Genomic DNA, 21,698 nt, shown 5'->3' with positions numbered 1-21,698 from the left:
AGTCACAGCAATAATAATAATATTGCGTGAAAATTTATCATCTATGGGAGTGTTGCTCAAACACTGAGTCACGACCTGCTGGAGGCCTTAAAAAGGGGGAGTGTAAGGAGCTTGAAAAGCATTGGATGGCAGCAGTTAACAGCAGGCAAGTTTTCTCCAGGCGAAGGAGTGAAAACTGATTGTGGTTATCAGTTGCAAGTGTTTATGCTACCCAGGTGGCTGTTAATTTCCTTCAATGGCTGAAAACAGCTCATTGCCTCTTGAGCCAGGAAGGAGAATGAACTTCTGCAGCAGGACAAACAGCCTGTTTTTACTCCTCTGCCCTTCGAAACCAGCTTGCTCTGACCAGGAGACGATAGGAGGAAAGATAAGTTGTATTTTTGGAAATTTAAGGAACTGCTGTTAATTTGTCAGTTAGAAAATACAAGAAAAAGAAACATGATATAGTACAAAATAATGATGACAAGCCTTTGGTGGGATAAGAGGTTATTATGTACCTTAAAGTGTCACATTAGACTTAGTTATAAGATAGGCTTGATTACATTATGCAAAATGATGTGGCAAATAAAACGAATGCTTTTTGTTATGGTGAGAAATACAGAGAACAGTAGCATTCTGCTGATACCTCAGTCTTCCCCAGGCTGACTCCGATTAATATGAACCTGACACAGACCAGCAATAGAGCCTGTGTGTATGGCTTCCTATCTCCTATACCAAAAAGAGAGTAGTAGTCAAGAGACAGGAGAGAACAAGACTAGCAAGATAAATGCAGTTAGTGAGTGATAGATGTATAACCACTTGGAATAGGGAAAGCTGAATAGGAAATAGCAAAGATGCTCGAGAGCTGGAACATTTTTATATGCATTTGTAGTTATTCTTTGGCATTGCTCTCATGAGCACAGGTATCTAGTGACTCTCCGATTTTAATCCACTGATTTTAATCCACTGATTTTGGGGGATGAAAGAAAGACAACAGCTCTTCTAACTGTGACTGTTCTGTATATCCTTAGCAATGGGTCTTGGGTAGTGTCTTATCTGTTAGCTGTGCTCGACTGTATTGACCATGGTTCTAGCTTGTCAGTCTTGTTCAATATGAATGAAAGGCATTTTCCTCTGCTAAAGCTGAGCAATCAGCAGAAACAGACATGAGATTTATTTCCTGGCTGAAGTCTGTAGAGCTCTGGAAATTAAATGAAAGATTAATCTGGATCTGACAGCCATTATGGTGACGGGCTGAGTGATTCATTTACAAAGAAAATTAGTACCTTCAGTAACGAATTGCTGGCTCTCCTTTTCCAATGTGATTCACGGTTTCTCAGTTCTGTTAGAAAATTTCTTATTTAGCTCTTCTGCATATTCAGAATACATGTGAGAGACACTGTCTAAACCGCTGCATGACAGAGACACGGTTCTCATCTTTCTGCTTACCTCACCTTCACTTGCTTTTAACTTCAAAGGTGGCAATGTTTTTTGATACAAAAAGTATCTCACTATCTAATTTTTTCACGGAATCACAGAATTTTCAGAGTTGGAAGGGACCTCTAGAGATCATCTAGTCCAACTCCCCTGCTAAAGCAGGATTGCCTAGAGCACATTACTCAGGACTGCATCCAGGTGGGTTTTGAAAATCTCCAGAGAAGGGGACTCCACAACCTCCCTGGGCAGCCTGTGCCAGTGCTCTGTCACCCTAACTGTAAAGAAGTTTCTCCTTGTATTTGAATAGAACTTCCAATGTTCCAACTTGTACCTATTGCCCCTTGTCCTGTCGCTATCAACCACCGAGAAGAGTCTGGCTCCATCCTCCTTCAACCCACCCTTTAGATACTTGTATGCCATAATAAGGTCTCCCCTCAGCCTTCTCTTCTCCAGGCTAAAGAGTCTTTCTCAACCTTTCCTCATAAGGGAGATGCTCCAATCCCTCAATCATCTTGGTTGCCCTTCGCTGGACTCTCTCCAGTATTTCCCTGTCTCCCTTGAACTAGGGAGCCCAGAAATGGACACAGTATTCCAGTTGTGGCCTCACCAGTGCCGAGTAGAGGGGGAGAATGACCTCCCTCGACCTACTGGTAACACTCTTCCCTATGCAGCCCAGGATTCCATTGACCTTTTTGGCGGCAAGGGCACACTGCTGGCTTATGGATAATTTACTATCTACTAGGACCCCCAGATCCTTCTCCTCAGAACTGCTTCCCAGCAGGTCCACCCCTAACCTATACTGGTGCTTAGCATTCTTCCTCCCCAGGTGCAGGACCCTGCCCTTGCTTTTGTTGAACTTCACTAGATTCTTCTCTGCTCAGCTCTCCAGCCTGTCCACGTCACACTGCATGGCAGCACAGCCCTCTGGAGTCTCTCTACCTGTCAAGACCTGTTCTTCTATTAAGACCTCTGAGCTGTAAAGTGTGTAATTCACATTTATATCCAGCTTTGGTTTCAGAAATGAGGTTTGGGGTTAGGATTCAATCCAAGTTCTTCAAGAAACTTGATTCAGGAGTTAACGTGGCTTCAGCCTTTTCAGGATTACGTTTATCACAAAGGGCAGAGTGGCTGCTTTCTTTTAAGATGCAGCTGTAGGAAAACCTTTTTTTTTTTAGTATTCTAATGGGTAAAAGACTGATCTGAAAAAGTAAGGTTCAGGTTCCTTTCTTTCCTCAGCATGCAGTGAGTGACATCAAGCACAGAGTCTTATATTTCATGAGCATTTAGCAATGCCAAAAGCAAAACTAATGATCCTGTGATCCTTCCTGTAGTAAATCTGCCTGTGTTTTAGACCTGCCATGCAATATGTTTGTTTTCCATATGTTCTTGTGTTATGGAAAAACAGTGGTTATTGTTATTGCCCTTCATTCAGTATCTCTTTTCTGAGCTGTAAAGTACTCATTTATTCAATTTTTCCTCCTAGGGAAATCAGTCCACACTTCTAACCACCCTTGACCCTCTCTCTAGACCACTGCTAGTTCTATTACCTTTGGTGTACCAGGATCAGGACATTCAGGACAGGGGCATGGCACACCTGCTGCTCCTGTCTTTGACAGCTGTGGTGGCTTCCTCATCTACAAACCCTCCTTTGGTGTTGAGGCTTGTATCAGAGCATGTCTGCTCAAAACCTTCCCTGCCAGTTTGTGTAATAAATGACTGTACCTCCGACCTTGGAATGAGAACGCCCATTGAGGAATATGGCAGCCAGCATCTGGTGCATCTGAAAATGTGCTAAAGGTATGCAGAGGACATGTTTGCCAGCACCTAGGCTCTGGCTCAAGCTGTAAGATGAGAGTCAGAACAGTGCCAAGAGACAAGCACTACCAAAAAAACCCTCAACCAAACTCGAAAGCTAAGATCCCCTGCAGTCTGCATCTTAAAACAGACTAGAAACCCGTTCTGCCAGGGAAAGGCTGCAGGAGCCTTTTCTTTGAATGGTGTCTCGGGCAAGAGTTTCCAGCCCCTCAGAACTGTGCACCCCTTCTACTGGTGCTTTGTCATAACTAGGAAAGCATGGCATGCTTACTTTAAGAGGAAGGAGGAACACTGCAGAGCATATTTGAATACAGAGGCTCCACTTCAAGTTCCTGGGACAGGTTCCTGAGATATTTTTTTTTGCAGCATCAAGAGCCTCTGGTGTGTTCTTAAAACTCTCATTATATTTTTAAAATCGCCTCCTTGGGCCGAGTACCAGTTTGGCACAGCTATGAAAGCAGTAGCACTGTACAGCCTGAGGTACACAGCAAGTTCAAGACTCTTATTTCACAGTCCCAATGCAAAGAATGGCCTGTCCATTCTCAAAGTGTTAAGCAATTATGTAGGGAATTACAGAGCATCCAGGCCTTGATCATGGTCTTCTCTGGTTACTGGGTATAAGGACCTATCTTTGGCCACGATAAAGTGAGGACAGCAAAGGTGCTTCCCCTCATCCTTCCTCTGTCTTGGACAGGGAACGCATATGACCTGATTCCCCTGCCATCCCTACCCCACATACCCACGTGCTGGACTGACAGTCCTCCGTCCAAACTCCAGGAGTCTCCCTGCTTCTCCAGGAGAAATGGACTATCCTGCCCTAAGTATGCTGGACCGAGTCCCAGAAAGAGGCTGCTGTCTGTCCTGCTTTTTAAAAGTTACCAAATAGCAGAGATGGGTCTTGGGAAACAGTAGCGTGGCTAACTCAAGGGCTGGGCACTACCCAGTGCCTCCCGTGCCTCCTCTCACTGCTCGGTGCTGGTGGAAAACATTGCATCGTGTCTACAGCAGCACCGTGAAGAACAGAGGCGAAGGACTAAGGCATAGGTGGCGCACAGGTGAATGTCAGGGTGGATGACTTAAAGCGCCTTCTGATAACGATAAAAAGGCTTTTGGGACAGCTATTTTTCGCAGGAGTAAGCCATTGCATATACAATGCCGGTGGGTCTGGGCTAGCCTGGTAACAAAGTAGCTGTCTCAGACTTCAGTAGGAAAAACCTCAAATTTGGTTTGAAGTTAGGTCAGATCTGGCAAAGCTCATTCATCCATGTTTTGGGCTTCATATGGACTATGCTTCATGTGCACTTATGCCTCCTAATGTCATCAGTTAGGAATCATTAAACAAATCTGTTATAAAAAACTATTTAGAAAAAAAGTACTTAAAAAAAGAGGCAAATGAGAAAGATATGCTTGCCAAAGAATTTTAATGCAAGCATCTGATTTTTATTTTTCTAAGATGGACAAAAAAGCTACTAACAGTCACCATGTTCCAAATATTATGACAAGACGGCATTTTCTTGTGAAGACTCTTCCCAGTTGACTGACCAAAGGAAGGGCGTTGGTAGTCTTATGTATAGAAACAGCAAACTTTAGAAATACGGAGCTGATTTTAGAAAACTAATAGTTTCATTAGTGATGGTACATATATTACAGAATTGGTAGGAACTGTCAAAACACTGTTTCTAAATTAAGAACATGTTGTTTGCTTTGCACATTTGCTAAGCTTAGGTGCCAATGCATATACAAAAACATTTGTAAATAATTAAGTAACAAATGATTCTTGTAAACCCAAAATTTAACCTTACACTAGTCAGTGATCTTCAATCGTATATTGATGTTTCAAAACAACACAGCTGTGAAAAGTTTAATTTAATTTCCAGTAATTTAATATAGCAAATTTCCTATACAAACTTTTTAAGCATTAATCTACATATTTTTTTGAAATTACATATCATTGCGTTCATAAGTTAATCAGCACAAAATAGCGTGCAGATAACTTCTTACAGCAATATCACTTGAGATGACATACAGAATCAAAGATGAAAACCCCACTGTGCACATTTCATACCATAAATTAAGAAAACTACTCACACTTGTCATTTTTACAAAGCACATCACTGACTAGACTGAACAGGGAATAATTTAACTGGAAATTGATACTGAACATGTGTTATTGGAACACTAATGTACAGAAGGGCTACATACCTATCAGTAGTGGAGAATACTATGAGATAACCCTTCTTAGACGTGGGGGATTTATGCCTCTTTCATGAGACTTCCTAAAATATATCAAATTCAGCCTTTTTATTCACAAGAATTAAATGTGGCTAGATTATCTCTCAAGAGTGTACTAAACGGTGTGCATTCAGATTGAAAAAGAGGATCAGTACAGTGGAGACCAGCAAATGCTAAATGACCACGTAACATACTCTCGTATTGTATACATAGTGAATTGTGCAATCAACTGTTGATCCAGAAGTGCCACCAAATATGGGCTACTAAAAGTAAACTTTCTTCTATACACTGAAAGGTAAATGCTATCAAACCCCCTATTTTCTCCTGACTGCTGTGCTGAGTTATTTACTGACAAAAACTGTTGTACAGAATGATGCAACAGTAAACATTATGCAGAACTAAGAAGTAGAAGGTTTTCTTACCTACCTAATGCAAAGCAATCAGAAAACAGAAGTAGCATTGGAAAGCAGTCAACGTCTTTCATTGTGAACACACAAAAAATCTGAGCTGAGTCAGTGTGTTGCGGTGATATTTACAGAACTGACTGATTCTTTGGTTCATACAAAGATGCACACTTAAATCTACTTTATTTTAGAGTCACCCCTAGCTATGCAATAGGATGCCCTAGAATTGCAAAAAAAGCTCCTGTGTAAGACACACAGGATGAGTGATTTCATGTACGGATTCACACTTCAGGTACAACAGTTACGCCTTTAGTATTTATTGTCTGTGTCTTTTGTTATACTGGATATAAACTCATAACGCCAGAAATACTGCAGACTTCATTTCTGGAACATGCTATTGCATTCTTGAGAGAACAGTTTTGGTTTAATTAACGCATACAAAAATCTATTTAAGCATAGATCTATTAAGTCTTTTTCTGCTAACAATTTCTCCAAGCAAGCTGAAAAATAATGTTGTCATTAACTAAAATACAGTTAGTTCTACCCAATTTCACTGTAGATATTTGCCAACTACATTTCTAATGGTGTATGATTTTTGTTTTTTTGTTGTCTTTTTTACAGGATGAGAATATAATGCGATCAATGCAGCTCTTTGAAAATGTGATTTAATGAAGACATTAGGTCTACAACTAATGGACAAATACGAGCTTTTCTGCAACATTACCTAAAAGATGGATTTCCCACTTTATCATAAATAAAATTACTCAGCTTTACACTGAGACATGTATTATGCAAATAAATTTTTTTATTATAAACTTTTCCCCAAAACACCTTTCTAAATTATACAGTTTAGCACTTCAACAGTGGCTGCTTAGTTAACAAGAATGTTCTGAAAAGTCAGGTTTTTACTCCAGACCCAAACAAAATAAGACGAGACATTATGCAGCTTTATTATCATTCTAAGCCCTAGATAAAATAGATACTGTCACACAAAGATTAAATAAATACTCTTAGTTTTGCTGCTCATTTGTACTGGATTGAGCTCCAGGTGTTTGAGTGTATTTCTTAAATCTCAGCTTCTAATTTATACAGAGGCATTACCATGTATTTTGTTTTCACATTTATATGGTGTAGACCTCATTTTTTGAATAATACTTTGAGTTAAAGTGCTATAATCAATGTGCAATGCACATCTTGCTGCAATTGCCTTCCACCTTTGACTTGCTTTTCTCTTCAAACAAAAGCCCAAACCTAAAAAAATAGATAACTTGAGAGGAAGAACTGTTATAGAACAAGAAAAGAAGTTGCTTATAGGTAGATTTACTCCCCAACAAATACGAGTAAGTTTCTATCAACCACATTTACCTAGTAAATCTGCATTTAATTTATCACAACATGAATATTAGGAGTCCTACATACTGTATTTCTAATTCTTCTTGGATGTGACTGCAAAGTTCTTTGCTTAAAATTAAGGATCTTCTGACTTTTATCTTTTCATAAAAAAACCTTAACTGCCTCTTAACACTGTTTTCACGAGTGCATGTCTTTCTGCCTTTAATGAAGAAAAAGGTATGAACTTCTTTTGAAACTTCCATCCCACTTCAGAGCTCAGAATGAATATCACTATGTAGTAACATCTACTACTACTAACTGCTAGACAGGCTAACATCTGTTTCAGCTTTTTGTAATATCTCTTATTAGGAGACAAAACCAGGAAAAATTGGAAAAATATCATCTATATGTGATAACTGAACTACATTTTTTTAGGATCATTTCTTCATTAAGATTGGAGCTACCTTAATTCTGAACCTAGAAAGATTTTTCTAAAAAACTATGTACCTAAAATATAATACTGCCCTCCTCATCCATGTAATTTTTAATATATATTATCTACAGAGTTTATGCCAATAATTCAAAATAGGTGAAATGCTATCAGAGATAGGCCAATCTTGTGACATTGCTGCAGAAAGGGGATTAATGAAGTAGAAAGAATGTTGCAAGCATTCTTTTGTAAAAAATAAATCAGGTATCTATTCTGGTGTAGAGATGGGTTGTTAGAGGCATGTTGAAGGCTGCTCTGCTATCACCAGTGTAGGATAAGAGTAGTACAATACATGTACACCTGAAATCTGTTGTAGTGTGTTTGTGTAAACTAACTGTGCACATTTTGTAAAAAAATAAAATAAAGTAAACATGAAGAAAAACAAGCAGTATGATCGATTTTTTGAGTTGTTAAACAAATACTTGAATTTCTTCAAATTAAATGTTTTTTGCCAACCAATGTAATTTTTTTTTTTTTAAAAAAAAAGCTTAAATACATATATCTTGACTTAGCATAGTTCTGATCTCAGCAGAGATCCTAGCACAGTCCTGAAGTAAATTTAATTTAGCCAAGCAGTGGTTGTTTTCAAAAAAAATCTGAAATTGCTTTCACATGACAGACTTTTTTAATACCCTATGCAACAACATCTTTTGATGACAAAAAAAAAACCCCAAAACCCAACCAACCCTTCCAACAACTTTAAATTTCAGAACCGAATTTTCCTCAGGGTAAAAAGTTCTATGGCAAATTTTGTTGCTTCATCAGCTCTCCCTCACAGAGCAACTCAAATACCCATAACAACTTGAACCCTGAACAGTATTTATTACAAGGCCTGTTAGGAATTATTTTGCAATCAGGTTCAAATATGTTCAGGGACAAACAGCGCACCCTACAAGGCCTGAGAGCCAGGTAAGCTGGCTTCTGCGATCTTTTTATTGTCTTTAACTCATGTCTTTTTTCATAGCTTCCACATTCAGAAGTTTATTAGCTTGTTTGGAGCTGAATTCACAAGCTAAACTCGATGCAAAGGGAGCACGGTGTAAATACTCCAAAGTTGCCTCCTACATCTAGCTCACGTTGAGTAAGTCCAAAGCTAACTGGAACTAATTAACTAAGCCAAACCGAGGCTGTGGCTCTATGGAGCAACCTGATGCCTCTGCACCGCATTCTCCAGAGCCTCTCCAGCTTCTCAAAACAATGTGCTGAGAATGCACTGAGAAAGTTCAGGTTTGCACCATATGCTACCTGTTTAGTGCATTCAGCTTTTGAAAGCTGACTCTCAAGAAGTCTAGATGAGGTCTCATAATTCTACATCTAGCCCAATACAAACCCAAACTGTATGCATCCGTGCCTGTGGCACGAATTAAGTTACGTGTTTCAAAAGCGGGTATACGTACGCAATTTAACACCAAGTTAGTTACTATTTAAGTAATTACAGCCAAATTATTTTGCATCACACAAGTACAAAACATATTAAGCACTGCAGATCTATTATAGGAAGTTGTAATTTACAACAAAATAAGAATATTTACTCTGCTTTTGAAATAATAGCAAATTAGTCAATATCATTGTAAGCACAATACATATGCCAATAGCTGCCAATACAGAGAGAATTATTTTAAATAGCCTTGCCTATTTACATATTCACAAACTGATAGGACTTTTCTCACTCTCCATCACACTGAAGAAATGTGATCATTATAAGAGAATATATCATACCCCAACTAAGTGTCAGTGATGTTAACAGGCAGTTTCTTTCCAAACCTCACCTTACAGTACAAATCACTACAGTTTTCTTGATCAAGAGGAGATAGAACAATAGGTTGGAATTTTAGATTTGATGATCGTCACAGTTGCCTGTTGATGCAAATAAAACAAATTTAAACAAAATAAGGAGCACTAGCACTACATATGAGAATATTCATATAGTCTCTATAAATTGCATAATTCACAACCTTTACTTAGCTATCTGTTATTATCAAACAGTAGAAAACTAAAAAGTTAATATTTGATAAGAAATTTACTGTCAAAGGGGATGAAAATAATGAACTGAAAAAATGGAACATTGTGATAACTAATGATGGAGAGTAAGCGTCCAAGAAAAGAGACAGATGTGTAAATTCATACCTAAAACTGGGCATAAATATAGATATGAAATAATAAGGATTTTTTAAATAGAGGAGTGATATTCTGGGAGGGACTTCCAATAAAAGCGAGACATATCCATTATAACTCATTTAGAACAGAAATTTGATAAATTCATTAGTTCAATTATACAGTTTTGCTTGTAATCACAATTTAGGAGTTTGTTTCCAGTTGTCTGTTTTATCTTATTACAGTATTTTTAAAAGACACACAGAAAGACCTACTTGCAAAACTGGTAAGACTACAAGAATTAGAGGTTAATTATTCAGTGGATTAATTACATTATCTAGACCTAAATTTTCAGAACATCACAATGAGACGTAATTTTCTGTTTCTTGCCTCACTACGTATAAATAGAAAACTCTCACACTGCTTTATTTGTTAAGATCTTTTTCAAGTCTGTAATACAAACACTGCTACTGCCCTTAAATGAATATGAGTGCAAAGCCAAAAAAAATAATGATGAAGTGGTGTCTTGGGTGCCTACTAATTAAGGCGCACAAGCTCAGAACTGGTAAGCCTATATTTATGGTCCCTACTCTTCAGGTTATTCCTAGTCTTTACCAATGACCATTTAATATAATACATGCAAGTGTTCAAGTGGTCAAGAACACAAATATTTTCTATTCTAGATGAATATCCAAGCCAATGCTCTCTCCTTCTTTCTGCACAGTACAACAGAAAATGGCAACAGAATATTCAGCAGAAGAACACTCTGCCATTTATTACTTAAAGCATTTTTTTTTTTTTTTTTTTTTTTTTTTTTTTTATATACAGCAATTGCAGATCTAACCTCTGGTTAACCAGCATGGGCTGGAAATGTGAGTATCTGATTTCCTCAGTAAGTGACCTAAACACTAAGCTATTAGTAAGAATGGGCAGGCATCATCAATAACAGCAAAAAGTATCTTTTTAGCAAGAGTAAATCCTGTTGAGAGAAGTATTTAGACTCAGAAAAAGGAACACGAAGCCTGCATCCCAAGCATATTGAAGCAAGACAAATATTCAGCCTGAGTCAGGTGTCAATACTCCAGAAGGGGCTAGGAGCTATTTACCAGTTGACATTTGGTGAATTCCTGTATCGCTCTTTATGGGCATCTAGCCTACCCTATGGTCTCTACAAGAAGCTTACATGATTTATTCAGCATAAGCATCTACTTTCTAAGTGCTGCAATGCCTAACTTGGAGTAAGTACTTAGGCATTTCTGGATGTTATCCTATGCTACTAACCCATTTATCACATTAGTTCAAACCCTGGGAAAAGAATTTAGACTTCCTAGAGAAATAGGGATTTTTCAAAAAAGAGTAGTATCTCTTTTAACCACTGTCTACACAAGCTTCCCACCAAGGACAACAAAATGTTCCAAGCGAGTATCATGGATAACGATCCACATAGATGCACGCTTGCTCCCAAAGAGTTCTCCTGAATGGGGCTTGGCATGCTCCAGCCATGCAGATTCTTAAGCAGGTCTTGGAATATTTTATTGAGACATACTCATTATTTTAACAATGGATTATAACAATTAAAACAATGGAGAATACAAATGGAAAGTGGGAGATAAAAAAAATGGGAGACAACAAAACCTAACTGGCAGAATATGGATCACCCAGAGTAGATTTAATGTCATTTCTATCACCACACAATACATCAGACTAAAACAACTGTTTTACTATGGACGGGAACACAACTGTGCTGATTGCTGCAGTGCAAAATCCTACGTTTTATGCAATATGAATAGCTGCGAGATGTAAAAATAAGCAGTTTTCAGAATGGGGTTCTTAATTGGAAAGCCAGAGATGGAAGATGTTTTGGCAAAGTTGTACTCAAATGTCCAGATTACAGAATAATCATCTGGTCAACTCACCTTTCCACCATATTGCTCCAACTTTTGTAAAGCAACCGTAATTTTTTCTCTAAATTTCTTGTCCATTAATCTCCTTGAAAGCTATTGGAAAAGTAAAAATAAAAAAAGTTTGTTGCAAAATATAGTACAATATATGCAAGGAGGCAAACATAATTGTATGCTATTACTTTATTTCATCTTGTCTTTGGAAAATTAAACCCTAAAAGAACACTTTATAGCTTGTAACTGATGTCAAAGTGTGAAACTCAGTCACGGCAAAAGGAATAAAATGTTAACCGATGAGAAACTTAAATTCAAAGAACGCTCAACTGTTAGCCAAAAAAATAGTTATTTTAATTCTATTTTCTTTTAGCAAACAAATTTTAAAGACATATCAATCTCTAAAAAAAGTTATTCTTAAAGTGCTGTTCACATGAAAAGTTAACACATTTTTCACATGCACTGAAAGAGATTTATTACAGTGGAAATACTTTAAAAAAACCCCGAACTACTGCAATTTCTCTCTTCTGCCCTAGATATCTAAAAGGTCCTTTTATTTTGCTGTAAGTGCACTGTGGAAGCAGGCTAAATGAAACCACAAAAAGCCTGTCTGACAGAGGAAGGATGTCTACAGAAGGACACAGAATAAAAATACTTCCCATAATCCCACTCTAAGTTTATTTAATGAAAACTTCCTTGTGCAGAATTCCCACCTGAAAGAAGTGGGAATATTTGCTTATGTTAATTTATTGAAACTTTCACAGATTTTTAAAAATATTCACACTTAAAATGCAAATCTCATTTTGCAATAAACATAAACTTCCCTTCAAAACATAGCATCTATTTCACCTCAGGCTGGAAGCTGGATCTTTTTCAAATAGTAGAGACAACACTTCCATTGTTCTCCAATTTACGTTAACAACAGTTTTTGGACCTTGCTAGAACTTTATAGGTCACCATATTATTAAAAAATGCTGGACTTTTACACAGAGGAATATATGAAGTAATGCTTTTTATGGAACTGCTGAGTCCTCCACTGTATCTGTGCAGATATTATCGTAAACATCTCAACAAAAGTACCATAAAAATACAGATGATTTTTCACTACAGCATTAAAAACTTACATTTGTGAGTAAATGCTTAAGATGATCATTAAGAGATGGGCCAACAACAGCACTCAGTTGAACTAAAGCATCCAATCCCCTTCCGAATACTTCATCGTCTGAATGAGCCTTCAGCAGGGGGAGGGGGGAAAGAAAATCCTATCAGTAATATTCAGACAAATGCACAAGTTCTTCAAAACTGAAATCTTTACATTATGATTGTATATAGTATTTTTTAAAATTAAAAGTACTGTGCAACTGCTTGTTGTTATAATGTAACAAGTTTAGAAATACAAGTACAATATGACTGAATATTAGTATCTATAGGTAACATTTAAAACCAGAAGTATGTTTTTAAAGTAGAAAACAGAAGTATCCACAAAATGTCAGTGAAACTCTTGCATTTCTTCTGAGACAAGGAACCAAATAATTTATTATTGATGAAATAAAAAATTTGGCAGGGAAAACAAACAGTTTATTACACCACCAATTTCAGTGCTCCATAGTGCATTAGACGGAACCCTTCAAATACAGATATGCTGAAACTGGGAGACAACATTTCTGTTACAAATAAAATGAATTCAGGGTAATTTCTATGTAATTCATAAATTGTCTTTGTTGGAGAAACATAGGAGCCAATGACTTTCTGGCTCAATTAATTTAGTCCCCTGCCACCTACAGCTTTGTCAGCTGCCAGCAATTATCAGGCTCTTATCTACTTCTAGGATGCTTTGTCATCTTTATTACTCCCATGGGAAGGTTCTTCTATACCTGAGTTCTCTAATGGTTTAGTTATCTCATTCTTCCTTTAGCAGAGAAATTGATTCATGACAATTTATTTTGTTCTTGTACTAATACTGACCTTTATTTAAACAGTTATTTTTCCACTCTGACATTTGAGCCCCGAATGGTTTTGCTTTTTTTTTTTAACTAGAAGTCATTGACTGCTTGTGTAGTAGAAGGTTCAACAAGACTTTATACCAAAACAGTGCAAGAATGAAAATTATCAGATCAATAACAGTAATTGGAAGAATAGACAAGAATAATTTTTTCTAATTTTGTCTTCCAAACTAAACCAAAGATACTGATAACACACAATTTTGATCTTCTATTACTCCTCTAATCTGAGATCACAAAGAATTTTCAAACTTTCAGCCATCTCTGTAAAACCATAACTGAAAGACAGCTAAATTAAAGAACAGCAAGTACTTGAACCAGAAAAGGGCTCTGAAAGATCTGAAAAAGATCTGAAAGAGATTACCTTAGAGGCCAATACTTTTACCTCACTTTATTTTCTGAAGGAGTAGAAAAGTTAAAAATATTTTAAAAATTAAGAATATGACCTCAAACATTTTAACTGTATTCTTCCCTCTTCCTCACTGGCACATTGTTTTATCTTTGTAGCATGTTTTGAAATTTTTAATGTTAACAGATGAGTATTTATTCTCGTATATCCATTTTATTTCACCTGAATATGGGTTTTTTGCATGTTATTACGTGGATATATGAAGATACCACCAATACATATATTTACTTCTGCTTATATTCAGATCTTTAATAGAACATTTCCACAGAATTTGCCCATAGCTACTGTCATACAGCTATACAAGGGGTTTCCCATATGAATTTACAGTTAAAGACATAGTTAGCTAATAAATCCAAGGCAGAGTTAACATGAAAAAAATAAACTATTCCCACACCCCCAGTCCCCAAACCAAAAGCCCATGCAATAGACATTAACTATTTTTAATAGTTTTCACCAGCACAAGAAAAAACAACAAAAAAAAAAAATGAAGCCGATTAAAATCTCTGCATGAAGAGTAAGACATACCAAAGTAGCCTTTAACGCTGGAATTAGACGAGGCAACAAGGGGATTGCTTTTGCAGCAGCTCCTTCGACTGTAAGCAATTCTTTAAAACCCTCCTTTGAAACAAATGTATAGGGATGTTTTGTCTCTCTTAGACCCTGTTGCAAATATAAAACATGTTGCTTAAGAGTGAGTCTTCTTTTAAACAAAAACACATCAAAAAAGTTCCACATAGCCACAAGATAATGTTTAGATTTTGTTACACCAGTTCAAGACATAAAATACACTAACTCCACCATGTGGAGCCATTGAGTACAACTCTGCTATTCTTATTCATTTTTCTTTTAGAACATTGAATAGTAGAAGTCACATTATGAATACTGACAATTCCATCACTATTTGGAATTCAATACCTTTAATCTAACTACCCAAGGTAATTTTTCAACAAGACCATGAACAAGAATAGGCTGTATTTGTAAATGGTTTTCATACCCTGAAGGAAAAAAAATAAAAACAGAAGGTGAACTATGGAAGGAAAGACACCTTCCACCACACCCCCCCTCTGCAACACCAAAAACTTGCAGATGCTACAAATATGCACTGGCAGAACTCAAAGATCTAAAGCTCTATGGCTGAAGACCTTCTTCTTCTCGTAACAGGAGCTTTAAGTTACTTTAGGAATTCACAGCTTTGCTTAATCTTAAAAAAAGAAAAAAGTCACCTCTGAAGTATGCACTTTATTCCATCTGCCACACTGGATTCAACATTTATTTACACTTCTGAAACATATTTGGTGACAAATGTCACAGATGATGCTGAGAAAACAGAAGCCTGAACTTCATGCATAGTATTTCTCTTTCACTTATTTACAGGATCCTATTTTCACTGTACTAGTTCAACTTATTGAGGAGAGCACTCTTACTTCAATAGGTAGGCTTTATATAGAAAAAGAATCAAAATAATTTTATTTACAATAGAACTGCAAATTCACAAATGGATTGATGTATTTAATCCAACAGTTTGGAATCTGAGATGCAGTCTTGTATTTGGCCAGTATCTCAAAGATTAAAAGAGCTCTACCTAGCTCTCCCAGAATGTTCTAACTAAAGAACCACAAATGGCAATGTTCTTGACCATCTTCGTTCATACAAGATCCTCAAAATATTTTTTCATATTTTCCTAGTAGGTGAGTTGAAGTTAGCTAGCTTAGCTTGTTACAAAACGCCATTTGCAATCAGGAAAACCTGTATCCTTAACTTTGCAAGCAAATTGAGTTTACCTCTGCCAATGTTACAAGAAGAGGATCAAAGGGAACAGTTTCAGGAAGGCATTCCCATTGCAGTCTGTGCTTAACTGAGCCATGCACTAACCTATATAAAGAATAAAGTTTTAACAAATTGACATATAATAATATATAATTTATTGCTAACACTGACGACTTTAAATATATCACCGATTGGTTTGCAATATTACTATAATGTTGTATACACAATTTCAATACATACTGCTCTCCTTAGTGAAATGTATAATGGTATTTAACAGTGCAATTGTTATAATTCCCAAATATGGCAGTTTTCAAAATTCCGCTCCCAATCACATAGAAATCAGAAAATAAAAGTGATAAAAATTATAGATGCCTCTTACACCAACACAGAAGATGCTCCCTTTGCAAAGTTATGAATTTTGATAAATAGCAAGAAACATTTTCCTCAAATACCAATTGGTAAGTGAAAGCAGTTGAAACTGAAAGAAAAATCATATTGCAATTCATCAGTTACTCCTAAGATACAGATAAAGGCTATGTGTTCATGATTATTTTATAGATGTATATAAATGCATTAATGATTACTTAAATTTTTGTTAAGTAATTCTGCATCCACTTGACAAAACACTGAAGTGCTTATCATCTAGGTAAATACATAATCGACAAAAGTTAAAATACCACAAACTATTGCTTACAAGTAGTTTTGTTAACATCTCGTATTGCTGACAACTACAGAATTGGAATATTCAAGAAAATGTTGTCATACTACTTACTCCATACAAAAAAAAGACTGCAAGATGTCTACTTACTAAAATGGTATTAATTTTACTATCTTTGTTAGTAGGGAGAATAGACACCATTACATGAAGAAATAAACTTTTTTCATGAAAGAGTGTTAGCAAACTAAATCTGCAAATACATTTCTAATCTTTAAAAATGCCGCTTCAGTACCAAGACAGCAGAAAAAAAGAACCAAAAGAACACCATTTCAAAGACATGGAAAATTGCTTTCTGCTTTGAAAGAGTTAAATATCAGAAATAACTTTTCAGAAATTAATGGAATCAAACAGCCTAACTAAAAGACCAAACATGAATAGATGTATTTCAATCTCTTTAATTCCACCTAACCATAATATATTTATTAAAAAAATAAACAAAACCAACTCACCTGCATGGAATGCCACCTTTAGTGTATATAGCAGCAAATGCAGAAGGTGGTCGAGAATGAGCACCAAACTGTGAGGACAAAACATAAATCATTATTTATTTATAACAGTAATGTTTGATAACTATTTTGAATATGTTAAAATTGCAGCTTACCAAAAAATGAACTTATGATTCTAAAACTAATCAAAAAAAAAAAAGAACTGTGGCTATGGGGTGAAAAACTTGTATTTGGTATGTTTATCAGAAAACTGCTTTTCAGAATTGTCTAGCTACAAAGTTGGAAAAAGGAGTAAATAATGTAGAATCAGTGGTCTCCTGACGCAATACCCTTATTTTTCTATTTTCTCTTGCAAATCTTAACACTTAAGTCTTACGGGTTCTCTCGTTAAGACATTAAGGACCTCTCACTTTCCTGACACTTTTATTGTTGTTATATTGGTAATATGCAGAAGATAGATCAAGATGGAATTGGAGTAAATCTGAGTACAGACAAAAGTGCAAGGTGGTAAGATGTGGGAGAAACAACAAATGTCAGGTAAGATGGTATGAGGGCACTGGAAAACATTGGGGAGGTTCATACTGTGAGAGAAACCAGGGAGGACTCACTGGAGCAGGAAACTAGGAGCTTCACAGGACAAAAGCCTGCACAAAGTTGGTTTTTATCATAGACATGCATCTTATGCACATATTACTTATGAGCATGATCATTCAATGCTACTTCTCAGACTAAACATCGTACCACAAAGCATATAGCAGGAAATACCATGAAATCTCAATTATCTTTCAAGTGTTTAAACTGACATTAACATTGTTAAAATGGTGTGCATGATTTGATGACTTCTTAGCTTAATTAAGTCATTGTACTACTTGCAAAAAGGTTTCAAGGAAAATAATGCCCACATGAAAGTATTCAGCCTTTGTTTATGACAGACTTGTACCTACCAAAGTACTCCCACATTTAGTTCATTTTCCAAAACCTCTGTGACATTACTAATTGTCTGATATGGCCCAATAGTGAGCTATACTTCACCCACTCAAAGCTAGTTCTACAGGCACAGGACTTCCATGACATAAGCAACTCCTTTCATCAGTCTTCACTTGAGCGCCCAAATTCTTCCCAGAGTATTACATATTCACAGTACTTGGGAATTTCAAGGAATTCTCACTAGCAATTAATTTGCTAGATTTTATGAGGTCTTGATGATCTTCAAGATGCTACATGTTTCTTGGTTTCACTGCATAACTGAGATCAGTTCCTCTAAAGCAACAGGTACCAAAATTTATAACTATATCAAAAAAACCCTCAACCCTTTTTATCTCTAAGCACTAAATCTCCTTTTACAGCAAAAGTACATAGAAAATAAAAACTTTACCATCCAAGCCACAATTGTACCAAACCCCCTTTTTTTTAAAAAAAAAAAAGTAATAAATACATTACGCCTCAGGCATTTGAGCTTAGAAATTAGGGAATGTATGATTAATTACAAAAGCTTAGTTTAAATTTACAAAACAGGAGCGGAAGAAGCATGTCCTGCATGTATTTCATAAAGTAAGGAACTTTCTTCCAACAAGAGATCTGTTTTAAAGAAACAAACACAAAACCCACCACCTATACATACCGGATCAATAGTTTTAGGATTCAGCTTGTCACTAGGCTTTGGCTGTGGTTTAATTGCAGGTTCTGGAGAACATGGCACAGGAGATGTCTTGCTTTTCTGTACTGCAGTCTTTGGTTTTATTTGGATGCCTGATGACATTCTTAGAGCATTACTTCCTAGAACAGAAAAAAATTAAAACATAAAATAATTTTCATTCCTACATGACAGAATATCAAGGGATAGAAACCCCAGGTCCAAAGACTGACATGAACAATCAATCAAGAAAATCTGAGTAAGTGTATTAGAAAAATAAATGCTTATTCTTATATATCCGACACAGTGCATGGGATAATTTTGATAGGTCTTGTGACCCCATCTTTCAAATGCACACACTTCCTAATACTGCGCTGCTCCCTTTTACTTCTGTACTTTGAGACCTGCGCAAAAGTGAAATTAGCTACAGTCTGCCTTTAGGATAGCCAACAGAAATCCAAGTAGCATTACAGCGCTCAGTAGAACCACCCAGAGTGAAATAGGCTGGCTGTGTACAGTCACAGCAGAAAACAGTAAGAATTTGAAGAATGGCCAGGATGAAGGAATGAACAGAAGACCAAGTAGATTCAGGACATCATAAAAAACAAAACAAAAAAAGAGAAAAGAATTGTGAAGTAGCAAAGAAAGAACATAGAAAATTAATCCAATTCCAGTAAGAAGAATGTAAGTATTTTGTTAAGAAGAATGCCAAAATAACTTTCTGTATACATCTTTAAATACTGATTTAGGTACACATATCTTCTAAATGTTAATGCACCGGCTACATGTATTACTATATATGTATGTAATTGCATTAATATGTCCCTAATAAAAATAATAGTCTACTGCCTATTTAACATACCAAGCCTGACGCTGTGATGAATAATATAAATTATTCCTGGGAAAAGATAGGTTATTAAATGTTAATAAAATTATTAAGTGTGCAAATGCTAGTTTTGAATATTATTAATGTTCATTAGTTTATGCTGTGGTGTACTCTGGGTGGAGAAAACAGAAATAAGAAACTCTTTACTAAACTATTCCTTTGGTAAACAAGAAATGACACTATATAGAAATGAAAACAATAGGAAACCAGTTAAATAATACATTTAAACAAACATTGCCAGAAGGATGAGTAGGGTGCTTGCCATGCAGCCATCACCTTTCACAAGCTGATGACACCCGTTTTTGTCAACAACATGATCAGGATGAACAGGAGGGGCTGACTATTCTTGCCATGCTGCTTCCACTCTCTCAGCTCTATAAGTTACCTGCCCTAACCTCTGCCAGAATCGTATATGCGCAGTCCTTGTTGTTTAGCTTGGTTCTTCTCTTCCCTCCAGACAGAACTTCCAGTCAGATACTTTTGTCATCTAAATTACTAACTCTTCAGGATTATTTCTGCTTCTAGTAAATAGTGGTAAGGCCCTGGCACTCGTGCAGATATGCTGTGTCCTTATGACTTGTAAAAAGAATTAAATGTGGCACCTAAATTTTACTGAATGTTGAGAAACAACATACAGTAATAATTACTTAATTAGTTAAAATACAAAGAAAAACTAAAATTGAAAGTTTAAATCAATGCTTCTTGACTGATGATTTAATCTGAACTAGTGATTCATATCAGTTCACCCACTATACGTCTTAGTGCCTCTTTCTTACCATTTTCATAATATGTCCCGTCTCCAGTGATAGTCTTTTAAAAAGAACTAACATACCACAATTAGACAATTAAGTCTCTTCAGAACACACAAAAACTTAAATGACACTTATGGGAACTATTCTCTTTGTAAAATGCCAATCATTAAACCCAGAAATAATATGAAGCCCTAAAAGACAAACAATAACATAGAAAAAAATTGCACTGATTTTCTAAGTGCCAGCTTGTTATTACAAAACTCTAATCACATTTAGAGTTAAAAAATACATTTCTAACTATCAGAAAAATAAGAATCAAAATGGTTTTATACTATAAAACCACCAAATAAGTTCTTGACATTAGCATTATATATCACAAAATAGTGCTATCAGTGTCAACCTTCAAAATCTACAATTGCTCATAATGCGAAGTCATCCCTCTAATAACAGCATAAACATTTTTCTCAGCAAAGTATTCAGAAGTAATTCAGATGTATTCAATTTTTTCCTCTTCAAGAAGTAATCAAGAATTTTACTAAAGTTTTAACTAAAAAAAAATTTAGATGCATTTGAAAAGTCACTGCTTGTACCATCAGAGAAAGTAAGCAATAAAAGGTGTGACAACAGGCAGGAACAATGTTAGCCCTTTGGGTCAAAAGTAAAGATAGGAATTAAAAACCGCGATAACGGTTTTGTGAAAGAGCAACTGAGATAACTTGTCTATGTATTGGAAGAGGAGGAGGTGGCAGAGAGTGGAAAAAGGACTTTTCATAAGGAGGTCTCAGTCTTCAGAGCAAGATGAAAGTTGCTGTGTAGTCAAGAGCTGGGAGAGTCACAGGCATTTGCAGAGAGATCAGACAGCAGAAGTACAGCTGTGAATCAAACAACTGACATACAAGGCTTGATACAGAAGTGAACCACCCTACTGCCAGATGACAGATTCAAGCAAAGGACAGAAATCCTTAAATAGAAATAGGAACAGAAGCAGCACCTTTAAAAGACGTCTTTCAAAGGACGTGGCCTGCAGTCTGGTTGCTGGAAGTCACTGAGGAAAGTAAGCGGGATTTTAAAGGCGAGGTTGCCCCCTTACCCCGGTGAGTGCCAGCTCTGCCGACGCCTGGCGAGGGCAGAGCCAAAAACGCCACACGGGGCACCAAGCACCGCCTAAGGGGCTCGACAGCAAAAAAGCTCTGGCGAGTTACTACAGAGCCGCCGGCCCGACCCTCCCCACCACCGTGGGACACCAAAAAGACCCAGCGAGACGAGGAGGAGGAGGCGGACACACACACGCTCCTCCTCGGGCCCCCCTCCCCACAGCTCCCACTCCCTCGCGGGGAAGCCCAGATCAAGGCCTCGCGGGAAAGGCCCGGCCCGACCCAGCGCTACCGGCCGGCCGCACCGACACCCCC

The 21,698-nt window shown here is 36.7% G+C and overlaps 2 protein-coding genes across 8 annotated transcripts in view; one reads left to right on the top strand and one right to left on the bottom strand.

Annotated features, from left to right (window-relative positions):
• The window catches only part of KCNIP4 (Kv channel interacting protein 4), a 345,478-nt gene extending 338,824 nt beyond the window's left edge, over window positions 1-6,654 (top strand). For all 7 annotated transcript variants that reach the window (XM_009887639.1, XM_009887638.1, XM_009887637.1 and 4 more), the window contains one exon: window positions 6,489-6,654. In XM_009887639.1, coding sequence (XP_009885941.1) covers window positions 6,489-6,536 — 48 coding nt within the window. In that variant the 3' untranslated portion in view covers window positions 6,537-6,654. The remainder of the gene's footprint in view (window positions 1-6,488) is intronic.
• Window positions 6,655-9,489: 2,835 nt separating this feature from the next.
• The window catches only part of PACRGL (PARK2 co-regulated-like), a 35,638-nt gene continuing 23,429 nt past the window's right edge, over window positions 9,490-21,698 (bottom strand). Inside the window, exons 2-8 of the mRNA XM_009887666.1 lie at window positions 18,640-18,794; window positions 17,022-17,089; window positions 15,869-15,959; window positions 14,613-14,747; window positions 12,803-12,910; window positions 11,700-11,780; window positions 9,490-9,546 (exon numbers count right to left, since the gene is read on the bottom strand). Of these exons, the coding sequence (XP_009885968.1) occupies window positions 9,490-9,546; window positions 11,700-11,780; window positions 12,803-12,910; window positions 14,613-14,747; window positions 15,869-15,959; window positions 17,022-17,089; window positions 18,640-18,794 (695 nt within the window). The remainder of the gene's footprint in view (window positions 9,547-11,699; window positions 11,781-12,802; window positions 12,911-14,612; window positions 14,748-15,868; window positions 15,960-17,021; window positions 17,090-18,639; window positions 18,795-21,698) is intronic.

This window comes from Charadrius vociferus, unplaced genomic scaffold (assembly GCF_000708025.1).
Source record: "Charadrius vociferus isolate BGI_N301 unplaced genomic scaffold, ASM70802v2 scaffold306, whole genome shotgun sequence".
NCBI classification, from domain to species: domain Eukaryota; kingdom Metazoa; phylum Chordata; class Aves; order Charadriiformes; family Charadriidae; genus Charadrius; species Charadrius vociferus.
This window is presented reverse-complemented; position numbering and strand designations above follow the sequence as displayed.